The sequence below is a fragment of the Lithobates pipiens genome, unplaced genomic scaffold (genome assembly GCF_037356315.1).
Source record: "Lithobates pipiens isolate NorthernLeopardFrog02 unplaced genomic scaffold, aLitPip1_a1.2 Scaffold_18, whole genome shotgun sequence".
NCBI lineage: Eukaryota > Metazoa > Chordata > Amphibia > Anura > Ranidae > Lithobates > Lithobates pipiens.
In genome coordinates this window covers 44,145,775-44,158,610 of record NW_027507758.1, presented here as the reverse complement: position 1 = coordinate 44,158,610, position 12,836 = coordinate 44,145,775, and the positions used below count along the sequence as shown (strand labels likewise).

The 12,836-nt window shown below is 46.0% G+C and overlaps 1 protein-coding gene across 1 annotated transcript in view; it reads left to right on the top strand.

Annotated features, from left to right (window-relative positions):
* Positions 1–12,836, top strand: part of TTC7A (tetratricopeptide repeat domain 7A) — a 544,118-nt gene that overhangs the window by 134,157 nt on the left and 397,125 nt on the right. Inside the window, exons 7-8 of the mRNA XM_077485633.1 lie at positions 9,891–10,051; positions 12,057–12,120. Of these exons, the coding sequence (XP_077341759.1) occupies positions 9,891–10,051; positions 12,057–12,120 (225 nt within the window). The remainder of the gene's footprint in view (positions 1–9,890; positions 10,052–12,056; positions 12,121–12,836) is intronic.

Below are 12,836 nucleotides of genomic sequence, written 5' to 3'. Positions count from 1 at the left end.
CCCTCCCCCTCCTCTCCTCTGGGGAGAACTCTCATGCAGACTCGGGTTCTGCTGAGGCTGGTGACCCCTGCTCTGTCTTGTCAGATGACCCTGACCAGGACCGTTTGGACAGTGAAGATGAGTCCCTGTCCGTGCACAACTGAGCGCTTGTTGGAGCAATTATCACAGCTGTGCGTGACACCCTGAAGATTCAGGAGCCAGCAGATCCCTCTGCTGATTTAGCGGTCCCCTTTGGGTCCCGCAAGCTAGCACATTAACCAAAGATGTTCCGGTATCTGACTTATTTTGACAAGTTAATTTACAAGGAATGTGGTCGCCCGCAATGGACCTTTTCGGTCCCCAAATCCATGACGGTACATTACCCCTTTGAGGAAAGCCTTCTCAAGAAGTGGTTGGCTCCTTCGGTTGTGGGGTCAGCCGTGCGACCAGTACTGGCATCCGCACTTGTGTCACAGACACTAACTGAGTGGGCAAAACGGTTGCACCGCGAATTGGGAGAGCAACGGGCTTCTCCTGTCTGCATGGAACTGGCAGACCAACTAGTGCAAGGCCTTCAGTACATTTGTGACGTGGCCCTGGATACTCTTCCTCTGTTATCCAGGGCTTCAGTATCAGCAGTGGTACTGAGGCGCCTGATTTGGTTGAAATGCTGATCTGCTGACCAGGAATCCAAAAAAGCCCTGAGGGATCTTCCCTTCCTTGGCGACCGGCTCTTTGGAGAAACTTTGGATGACATTATTAAAAATGCCACTGGTGGTAAGAGTACCCTACTCCCACAGGCCAGGAAGGCTAAGGAGCCACGCCGTAGGCAAGGGCCCTCTTTTACCGCTCACAAACGGCTTTTTCGTTTACCCGGAGCTTCGGCTAAGCGTCCCCAGCCCGACAGGACGACTATGGAAGGACAAAAACGTCCCTGGAACCGTAAGCCTGCAAACAAAAGTGCTACCACATGAAGGTTTGCCCCCACCCATGTCTCGGGTGGGGAGTTGCCTTCGAGAGTTTGCAGCCCAGTGGTCCTCTCGGCTATCCGACCAATGGGTTTGCGATCTGATTTCCTCAGCCTACAAGATAGAGTTTCTCTCTTGGCCACCAGCATACCCATATCCCTGGCTCGCCGGGAGGCCCTCTTGGGGGCAGTAAGGGACCTGCTGAGTTGTGGGGTGGTTATACCGGTTCCGGAATCGGAGCGTTTCCAAGGATTCTACTCAAATCTGTTTGTAGTTCCCAAGAAGGAAGGGGTACGTCCAATCTTGGACCTAAAAGCCCTCAATCACTTTGTGAAAGTGCAGAGGTTCAGGGTGGAATCAGTTCACTCAGTAGTCGCTGCACTCCTTCAAGGGGACTCCCTGGCGTCCTTAGACATCCAGGATGCATACCTGCACATATCCATTTGCTTTCGGCATCAAAAGTCTCTGTGCTTTGCAGTCGTGGAAGCCCACTACCAGTTTGCAGCTCTTCCTTTTGGTCGGGCATCAGCCCCTCGAGTCTTTACCAAGGTATATGGCTCCAGTTTTGGTGTTGCTGCGGCAATGTGGGATTGCGATCATGAGATACCTAGATGATCTCCTCCTGAGGGCATCTTCCACTTCAGAATTAGAGGAGGATGTGGCGATCACCATGCAGACCCTGCAAGAATTTTGGGTGGCTGTTGAACCTAAAGAAGTCGGTGATTGTACCAACCCAGCGTCTGGAGTACTTGGGCTTGCTGCTGGACTCCAGGGAAGCGAGAGTTTTTCTCCCTTCAGACAAACTGCAGACTCAGATCCTCGGTAAAACTGCTGAGGAACCGCTCCGCTTCTGCATGTGAGTCCTGGGACTCATGGTAGCCTCCTTTGATGCAGTACCATATGCCCAGTTCCACACCAGAATCCTGCGGAAGGAGATTTTGTCAAAATGGGACAAATCTCAGCTGTCCCTGGATCGACAGATCCAGGTGAGCCAGTCAGTCAGAGATTCCCTGATCTGGTGGCTGAAGTCCCCGGTGATTCAGTCTGGGAAGTCATTCCTACCTCTGAAGTGGACAGTGATCACAACGGACGCCAGCCTAGCCGGCTGGGGTGGAGTGATGGGGGTTCAGTCGGCTCAGGGCCTTTGGTCGACAGAAGAATCCAAGTTGCCAATCAATCTGCTCGAACTAAGAGTGATCAGGCTGTGCCTCTCCACATGGTCGATGAGACTTCAGGGGCGTCCGATCAGGATCCAGTCAGACAATGCCACGGCTGTGGGATACGTCAATCGCCAAGAGGGAGCAAGAAGCTCAGCCGCCACACGGGAGGCCGCTCACATACTTTGGTGGGCAGAGCGCATGTACCTGTAGGCCATTTACATCCCGGGAGTGGGGAACTGGCAGGCAGACTATCTGAGTCGCCAGATGCTGGACCCAGGAGAATGGGCGTTGCATCCGGAGGTATTCAGGCTACTGTGCCTGAGGTGGGGCACACCAGACGTGGATCTTCTGGCCTCCTGTCTCAATCTGAAGGTGCCGAGATTCGTGTCCAGTAGAAGACATCCGTGGACAGATGCATCAGATGCACTGGTGGCTCCGTGGGATCAGTTCCAGCTAATCTACGCCTTTCCTCCACTGAAACTGTTACCACGTCTGCTTCACAGAGTGGAAGTCGAGGGGATCCCAGTAATGCTGATTGCCCCAGCTTGGTCTCCGCATCCTTGGTACACAGACCTAGTGCCCCTGGTGGCGGACGCCCCAATGGCGACTGCCGTTACGAGAGGACCTTCTGGCTCAAGGTCGGATTCTCCATCCTGCTTTACCATCGCTGGCTTTAACGGCATGGCTATTGAGAGCCAGGTGTTGAGGAACCGGGGTCTATCGGGCTCAGTGATCCCAACTATGTTGAGGGAGAGCGGAAATCTTCTTCTTGGAAGATATATCATCGTACCTGGAAGGCTTACATCTCCATGTGTGAGGATAAAGGATGGCATCCGTGCTCCTTTTCTATATCCAGGATCCTGCTGTTTCTTCAGCAAGGAGTAGACCAGAAATTGGCATTAAGCACCATTAAAGGGCAAATATCAGCCTTGGCTGTCTTTTTTCAGTGACCCCTGGTGGCTCACTCATTAGTGAGTACCTTTGTTCAGGGGGTGCGACATGTAGTCCCTCCGGTGCGTCCACCGTTACCTCCGTGGGATTTGAACCTGGGGTTATCGGCGCTTCAAAAACCGCTGTTTGAAAATATCAGGGCGATTCCTCTGTTGACTCTTTCTCAGAAAGTGGTCTTTCTAGTGGCCATCACATCGGCCAGGAGGGTTTCTGAACTGGCGGCTTTGTCTTGCAAGTTTCCTTATTTGGTTATCCACAAGAATAAGGTGGTGTTGTGTCCGCAACCGTCTTTTCTACCGAAGGTGGTCTCGGCTTTTCATATCAATGAGGACATTGTATTACCATCCCTGTGTCCTAACCCGAAGCACCCTAAGGAAGTGGCCTTTCACGCTCTGGACGTGGTTTGGGCTCTAAAGGTGTATTTGTCTGGCACTGCTCCCTTTCAGAAGTCAGGCTCACTGTTTGTTTTGGTGGCTGGTCCCAAGAAAGGCATGGCGGTCTCGTCGGCCACCATTTACAGGTGGATCAGACAGATTGTAGTACACGCCTTGAAGGGGCAGGGGCCCCCCTTTCCGGTCACGGCCCACTCCACAATGGCAATCGGAACATCTTGGGCCTTTCGACACCAAGCGTCTGTCACTCAGGTATGTAAAACGGCGACGTGGTCGTCTTTCCACACGTTTACCAAGTTCTACAAGGTAGACGTCAGTGCATCGGCTGATGCCTGTTTTGGCCGCAAAGTTTTGCAGGCGGCCGTATAGTTGCAATTAAATATGCAATATATTTTCTTTTTTCCTGTTTTTTCGCTAAAAACGCAGTACCGTTAAGTTAATGAGCTGTTGCATTACATTCCGCAGTTTTGGTGCGGTTGTGGGTAGTCACTCCTGTTGAGGGTACCCTGGTTTTGTGGTGGATCTCTCCACGCACTGTTGTTTTTTGTGGGTAAAGTTTCACTAGTTCCCACTTGCCATGGTGGATGAAGTTTTCTATGCTGTTTTTCCCACCCCTCGTTTGGCACTGCTTGGGGACGTCCCAATGGCTAAGAGAGGAGCTGTGTCGGTCGGTGAATATAAGAGAAAATAGGATTTTTTGTACTCATTGTAAAATCTTTTTCTCTGTAATTCACCGACCGACACAGCACCCGCCCCTCTTTTTTCTCTTTACGTTATACTGCTTGTTGACGTACTGATGACTGCATGGCAGGCTGGAGAGTTGTTGCCCAAGGGACTGCCCCCTGGGCGTAACTAAAGAGTTCTGAGTGTTGTATAACAACTAATGCCTAGTATTCTCCTATTGGTGGTCATAGCAACCCAATGGCTAAGAAAGGAGCTGTGTCGGTCGGTGAATTACAGAGAAAAGGATTTTACGCTGAGTACAAAAAATCCTATTTTCTCAATGTTTTTTCAGTCGAGGCACCCTTTAAAACTATAGACAATCTCAAGGTACCCTTTAAAATTACGGACAGTCTTGAGGCACCCCATTCTAAAATGTAAACATAATGCAGCAACATCCACACAAGTAGGACACCCAATGATAGAGGTGTTTTTTTTTTTCCCAAAGCAAATACACTTTTGCATACTAGTACTGAGCAGTATTACAAATTTTTCTCATCTCCCTCAATGTCTCCCCACCACTCAGCTAATGTGATCCAAGTACTGAGAGGAGAGAGGCACAGGAGGGTCAAACAAGGATGCTACGGAGGCAACAGACTTCCTCCTTATCAACTGATTGGTTGTTAGGATGCCGGTGTCTAGAAAGTCGTAATGGTGCATAATGAAAACCTGTAGCTTTGTGTAACCATAAGGCAGGCTTCATCCACCTGCTGGCTTGTATACAACCTTTGATAAATTTTTAGGAATTTTGCCAAGGCAACCCTGAAGAAGACTTAAAGTGGTTGTAAACCCTTACAAACCACTTTGACTTACAGGTAAGCCTAGATTAAGGCTTACCTGTAGGTCCAAGAAATATCTCCTAAACCTATACGGTTTAGAAGATATTTACCTGAAGACAGCCACCGCTGTCTACGGCGCATGCACCGTAGACAGCGGCGCACAGGCGCACTGGGCAAGCCGCAGATCGCGGCGCGCGCATGCGCGGGAGTGACATCATCGCTGCTCCGGCGAATTACAGCACCGGAGCAGCGAGACCCACCAAGAAGATGGACGCTCGGAACTACAGGGGACAGCGGTGACTTCGCTGGCTCCTGTGTCAGGTAAGTGACACATAATGGACTACTATGCGATGCATTGTAGTCCATTATGCTTTACCTTTGCAGGGAGACAAAGAGGAAGTAAACCCATCAGGGTTTACTTCCTCTTTAAAGTGATACTAAAGGTTTGTTTTTAAAAATATATAAATAAATAACAAACATATCGAACCTGGTTTGCTGGGGTCCTCCCCACATCCCTGAAGGGTCTGGTATGGATTTTGAGGGGGACCCCCACGCCATTTTTTTTTAATTTTAGCATGGGGTTCCCCTTAATATCCATACCAGACCTGAAGGGCCTGGTATGGAATTTCTTTTTTTTTAATTTTGGTTCAGGGTGTCCCTTAATATTCATACCAGACCCAAAGGGCCTGGTAATGGGCTGGGGGGATCCCATGCCGTTTTTTTTCAATTACCTCTTATCTATATTGCTGGGACCAGTAATTCATTATAGCCGCAAGTACTTTTAAATTACTTTTTTCCATTCGAAATTTCATTTTGTGCAGGGACTGTTCTAAACACGGGAAAAATGCCCCACTTTACAGGCGTATTGTAGACACCCCCAGGTACGAAATTTAAAGGAATATTTCACTTTTATTGTTTCACTTTAATCATTATTAAAATCACTGCTCCCGAAAAAATGGCAGTTTTTAAAACTTTTGTTTGCATTGATACATGTCCCCTGGGGTAGGACCCAGGTCCCCAAACGCTTTTTATGACATTAACTTGCATATAAGCCTTTAAAATTATTACTTTTTACTTATTCGTGTTCATGTCCCATAGGCTTTAACAGTGTTCATGTGTTCTGCCGAATTCTTTGCCTGTTCGATATGTTCTGGTGCGAACCAAACTGGGTGATGGTCGGCCCATCCCTAATCTTAATGCATAGATCGCATTAGGATAATAAACCTTCTGCCTTTACAATCACTTTAAGTTTTGTGTAATAAAATGGAATTATACAGGGAAAAACACATATTGAACACATGAAGAAAGGGGGGTGAAAAAAGGCACGGAAAGCCAAAACACCAGCTTAAATCTATCAGTAATTAGAAAGCAATCCCCTTGTCAGTGCAAATTAATATCGGCTTATTCAGTCTCAACTGATGGCCTATAAAAAGGTGTCACAGTAGAAACATCTCGTGATGGGTAAAAGCAAAGAACTCTCTCAAGACCTTTGCAACCTTATTGTTGCAAAACATACTGATGGCATTGGTTGCAGAAGGATTTCTAAACTTCTGAATGTTCCAGTGAGCACTGTTGGGGCCATAATCCAGAAGTGGAAAGAACATCATTTCACCATAAACCAGCCATGACCAGCTGCTCCTTGCAAGATTTCTGACAGGGGAGTGAAAAGAATTATCAGAAGAGTTGTCCAAGAGCCAAGGACCACTTGTGGAGAGCTTCAGAAAGACCTGGAATTTGCAGGTACAATTGTTTAAAAGAAAACAATAGGTAATGCACTCAACCGCCATGGTCTGTATGCACGCTCACCACGCAAGACTCCATTGCTGAAGAAAAAAAGCATGCTGAAGCTTGTTTAAAGTTTGCTGCACAAAATTTAGACAAGCCTGTGAAATACTGGGAGAATATAGTCTGGTCAGATGAGACCAAAATTAAACTCTTTGGATGCCATAATACACACCATGTTTGGAAGTCAGGTGGCACATCACCCCAAAAACACCCCAATACCAACAGTGAGGTTTGGAGGTGGGAACATCACGGTGTGGGGCTGTTTTTCAGCATACGGTACCGGAAAACGTCATTTGATTGAAGGAAGGATAGATGGAAAAATGTACCAAGACATTCTTGATAAAAATCTGCCATCTACCAGGATGATGAAGATGAAAGGAGGGTGGACATTTCAGCAAGACAACAATCCCAAACACAAAGCCAAGGAGACTCTTAGGCCTCATGCACACAAGATGCTGTTAAACGCCTGTTCAGAGGCAGTTGGACACTTTTTTCAACTGCCCCTGAACTCATTCAATGTTATCCTATGTGTCCATGTACACAGTCTCATTTTTATGCAGTTGCGTTTAACCTTGTTTTTCCAGAAGCAAAAAAATGGGTTCAGACGCAAAAGTTTCCACGTTTCAAACGCAAAACGCGGCAAAACGCCGCTACCACGTTTTGCCGTGTTTTTGTTTTTATAAGCGTTTTTAAAGGTGACCTATTTTTTTTACATTAAAAAATCTCAAAAATGATTGCAAATGATGAAAAACCATTAAAAAAATATTTTAAACAATTGCAATTGCAAGTGGACAATCCACAACTTGTGGCAAGTGACATGGTAGGTGGCAAGTGGACAATCCACAACATGTGGCAAGTGACATGGCAGGTGGCAAGTGGACAATCCACAACATGTGGCAAGTGACATGGTAGGTGGCAAGTGGACAATCCACAACATGTGGCAAGTGACATGGCAGGTGGCAAGTGATGTGGCAAGTGGACAATCCACAACTTGTAGCAAATGATGTGGCAGGTGAAGTGGCAAGTGATGTGGCAAGTGGACAATCCACAACTTGTGGCAGGTGACGTGGCAGGTGACATGGCAAGTGGACAATCCACAACTTGTGGCAAGCGACGTGGCAGGTGACGTGGCAAGTGGACAATCCACAACTTGTGGCAGGTGACGTGGCAAGTGGACAATCCACAGCTTGTGACAGTTGACGTGGCAGGTGACGTGGCAAGTGGACAATCCACAACTTGTGGCAAGTGACATGGCAGTGGCAAGTGACTTGGCAAGTGGACAATCCACAACTTGTGGCAAGTGACATGGCAGGTGAAATGGCAAGTGGACAACCCACAACTTGTGGCAGGTGACGTGTCAAGTGACCTGGCAGGTGACGTGGCAAGTGGACAATCCACAACTTGTGGCAGGTGACATGGCAAGTGAAGTGGCAAGTGGACAATCCACAACTTGCGGCAGGTGACGTGGCAGGTGACGTGGCAAGTGACCTGGCAGGTGACGTGGCAAGTGACATGGCAGGTGACGTGGCAGGTGATGTGGCAAGTGACCTGGCAGGTGACGTGGCAGGTGACGGGGCAAGTGGACATACGGGAATACTGTTTTTTTGAGCTGGGGAAGGTCTATGATGTTAGCTTAACTAAACGCTTCTAGACGCAAACGTGGTAAAACGCAGCCAAATCGCGGTAAAAATCACGGCAAAACGTGCGTTTCTAAACGCCGGTTTCAGCTTTTAAAAACATGTGTCCAGCAGAGTTTGCATCTGCGTCTCGTGTGCATGAAGCCTTAATTGGTTTAAAAGATAGAAAATAAAGCTGCTAGAATGGCCCAGCCAATCACCTGACTTGAATCCAATAGAAAATCTATGGAAAGAATGAAAGATCAGAGTCCATAGAAGAGGCCCACGGACCCTTCAAGATTTGAAGACTGTCTGTGTGGAAGAATGGGCCAAAATCACACCTGAACAACGAATGCGACTAGTTTCTCCATACAGGAGGTATCTTTCAGCTGTCATTACTAACAAAGGATTTTGTACGAAGTATTAAAGCGGAGGGCCGGTTATTAAAAAAAAAAAAAAAAAAGTCAGCAGCTGCAAACACTGCAGCTGCTGACTTAATAAACACACTCACCTGTCCAGGGCGCCCGCGATGTCGGCCGCCCGAGGCCGACCCGTCCCTCGGCTCTCGGGTCCCGGCGCCGCCATCCCTTGTAAGGGAAACAGGCAGCGGAGCCTTATGGCTTCGCTGCCCGTTTCCTACTGCGCATGCGCGAGTCCCGCAGCTACTGCGCATGCGCGAGTCCCGCAGCGCTTTCTGAATGGGACGCGCTGTGTTCTGGAACACACAGTTCCCAGAACACAGCGCGACTCATTACCCAGAAGACGCCGCGACGAAGACAGAAGACAGAAGATCTCCGCGGAGGAGGAAGAGGAAGATTAGGAGAAAGTGCCTAGCAACAGGCATTTCTGGTAAGTAAAAAAAAAATAATTTTTTCATTTTTTTTTTTAGATTTTTTGTAATTTTTAACATTTTTTTGTTTTTCAGGGTGGCCCTCCACTTTAAATACATTTCAGTTAGTGTGAATGAATGAATGAAATACTTATATAGTGCACAATGCGAACTGAATCGCCTCTAGGCCTCTAGTGTGTTCAATACTTTTTTTCCTGTGTCATTCCATTTTATTACATAGAACTTAATTTCTGAACTTGTTTTGGTTTCTTTGTATGGATTGTATGGGTAGTTACCGACACGTGGTGAAAATTTCATGTCGAGCAGCTTTACAAATATATTTACTCCCAAAAAATGGTGACGTGTTCAATAATTATTTTACTCGCTTTATAACACGTCGTTGTGTTTATCGTAGTCATTCGGTGTTTGTTGGGCAGGATCGCTATTAAACATCATCTATGACCACAGTATTTGGTTTCATTTACTTATTGATGCCAAAGGGGATTTATTTTTATATTATCCCAGCTATTACTGGGGGCTTAGTGTTGGTTAGAGTTTTAGAAAAGACAATCTTTTAACATGATCATTTGTTTAAAACGCAGACAATACCCATGGGGATTATTCCAGGATCACGGAATTTTGTGCGCAGTTTATTACATTTGTCTCCCTGATGCTATATATTTTATTTTTTTTCTGTTATTTTTTTGCCAGATGGCATGTCGGCAGCTTGCTGAAATCTTGCTCCATTCCTTAAGTGAGAATTGCTATTGGTCTCCAATGAAAAGTCCTCCACCTGAACCCATGAAGAGAGAAGACAGCTCGCTCCCTTACCACATCATCAGGCAAAAACCGCAAATTCACTCAGGAGATCAGTAAGGATTTCTTCCTCTATATATTACATAACACACACCCTAAAAAAAAAATTATAAAAAGGAAAATGAATAGCATTCTTGTATGAAGATATTATTTTTTTATTTTTTATTTATTTTTATTTTTTTTACAAGGTTTCTTCAAAAAGTTTCTGCGCTTTTTTTTAAACTCTTTTTATTAAAAAGCTGCGCAAACTGTTGGCGCTATATAAATCCTGAATAATAATAATAATAATAATTAAGAATTTCAAAAACAAAATGCATTACTTTTTCTAAACTGCAAGGTCAGCCAGCTTGCCAAACAGACTAATCACAGTCTCAGACACGACCAAATACTGCTACTCACGCCCCCACTGTTTCCAACGAAAATATAAAAGTGCAAAAACTTTTTGAAGACCCCTCATAATATATTTTTGAGTAAAAAAGAAAAGAAAGCTTATTAACTGACCAGAGCACTTTTTGCGATTCGGCACTGCGTCGCATTAACTGACAATTGCGTGGTCGTGCGATGTTGCACCCAAACAAAATTGGCGTCCTTTTTTTCCCACAAATAGAGATTTCTTTTGGTGGTATTTGATCACCTCTGTGGTTTTTATTTTTTGTGCTATAAACAAAAAAAGAGCGACAATTTTGAAAAAAAACGCATTATTTTTTACTTTTTGCTATAATAAATATCCCCCAAAAATATATAAAAAAAATTGCAATAAGCGTTTATTGATTGGTTTGCGCAAAAGTTATAGCATTTACAAAATAGGGGATAGTTTTATGGCATTTTTATTAATATTTTTTTTTTTAAATGGCGGCGATCAGCAATTTTTATTGTGACTGCGACATTATGGCGGACACATCGGACATTTTTGACACATTTTTGAGACCATTGTCATTTATACAGCAATCAGTGCTATACAAATGCATTGATTCCTGTGTAAATGACACTGGCAGTGAAGGGGTTAACCACTAGGTGGCAATGTGGGGGTTAAGTGTGTCCTAGGGGCGTGTTTCTAACTGTGGGGGGTGTGGCTGTGTATGACACGTCATTGATCTCTTCTCTGATCACACGGAGCAGAGATCAGTGACGGTGTCACTAGGCAGAACGGGGAGATGTTTACATTAGCATCTCCCTGTTCTTCCTCCCTGCGGCGATCGAGTCCACGGGACCCGCGACCCGACTCATGGAGCTTGTGGTGGGCCCGCTGGCCGCCTCTTAAAGGGCAACGTACAGGTACGTGATTCTGCCTGTACGAGCCCTTCTGCCGACGTATATCGGCGTGAGGCGGTCGGCAAGTGGTTAATATTTTGCTTTTGAGCCAGCAAGAATTTAGTCCTCTTTTCATCTTTTAAAGGCTCTCAGTTTTCTTCTTTGATGAAAAAAGCCCATTGTATACACAGATCATTGACTTATCAAGCACACAGCCTGTGCTTGGCAGCCTCAGCTCTGTACCTGTGCACTGTGTGAAGTGGGGGGAGGTCCCTTCCCTCCCCTCCTCTCCCCTCCCCTCCCTTCCAATCAGCTGTCAGAGCTCTCCTCACTGAGCTTTGCAGTGTGTAAGTTCATCCCTCCATCCCCTGTTTTCTTACAGTTTAGATACCTCTAAAATGGGCTTCTGGAAGAAAGGTCAAACTTTCCCATAGACACACTCAAAAAAACTCTGTGGGTAGCCTTCCAAGAAGAATTGAAGCTGTTATAGCTGCAAAGGGTGGGCCAACTCAATATTGAACAGTACAGACTAAGTCTGGGATGCCATTAAAGTTCATGTACGTATAAAGGCAGGTGTCCCAATACTTTTGACAATGTAGCGTATATTTACATGTTGCATGAGGCACTTTGAGGAGGATCGCAGCAAATAATACAGATGTGTCTTGATCGGTATGAAGGATGAGGAGCCCCAGTGACGGGATTAGGTGGCACATGAATCATGCATGGCTTGTTTTCTGTTACTGGTCTGTCAACTTCACACTTGTATGGAGCTGCAGTATAACCTAATTCTTCACTTGTGTTTATTTGTAGCCTGTTCTGCCCTCAGGATAATATCGAGGAAGCTCTACTGCTGCTGCTAATCAGCGAATCAATGGTAAGCTATCAAGTCACGGCTTCCACTATTAATGTTTTGGAAAGAATATGTGGGGTTTTTTTTTTTACAGAGTGGACAGATATGTACTGTATGTGAGTGCTTATTTCAGAGATTCTCCGGTCTCTCAGGTATTCTTTATGAACACTCAACGTTCCTTTAGTCCAGGGATATGCAATTAGCGGACCTCCAGCTGTTGCAGAACTACAATTCCCATGATGCATAGCAAGACTGACAGCCACAAGCATGACACCCAGAGGCAGAGGCATGATGGGACTTGTAGTTTTGCAACAGCTGGAGGTCCGCTAATTGCATATCCCTGCTTTAGTTCAACATGTGCTCTGATAGAGTCTGACCTCCCAGGATACACCTGTTTCTTTTCCTTAGACCAGGTGTCTCCAAACTTCATAAACAAAGGGCCAGTCCTTCAGGCTTTAGGGGGGGGGGGGGAACTGTCACCATTGGGAGTAGAAAATGTCTGGATGTCAGTGGGAAAAAAGAATGCCCCATAGTTTGTTTCAGTAGGAGTAATTGTGCCCCATCATTGGTGTCATTGGGAGAAACTGTGCCCCATCATTGGGGTCATTGGGAGGAATTGCACCCCATCATTGGTGTCATTGGGAGGAACTGTGCCCCATCATTGGTGTCATTGGGAGAAACTGTGCCCCATCATTGGTGTGATTGGGAGGAATTGTACCCCATCATTGGTGTCATTGGGA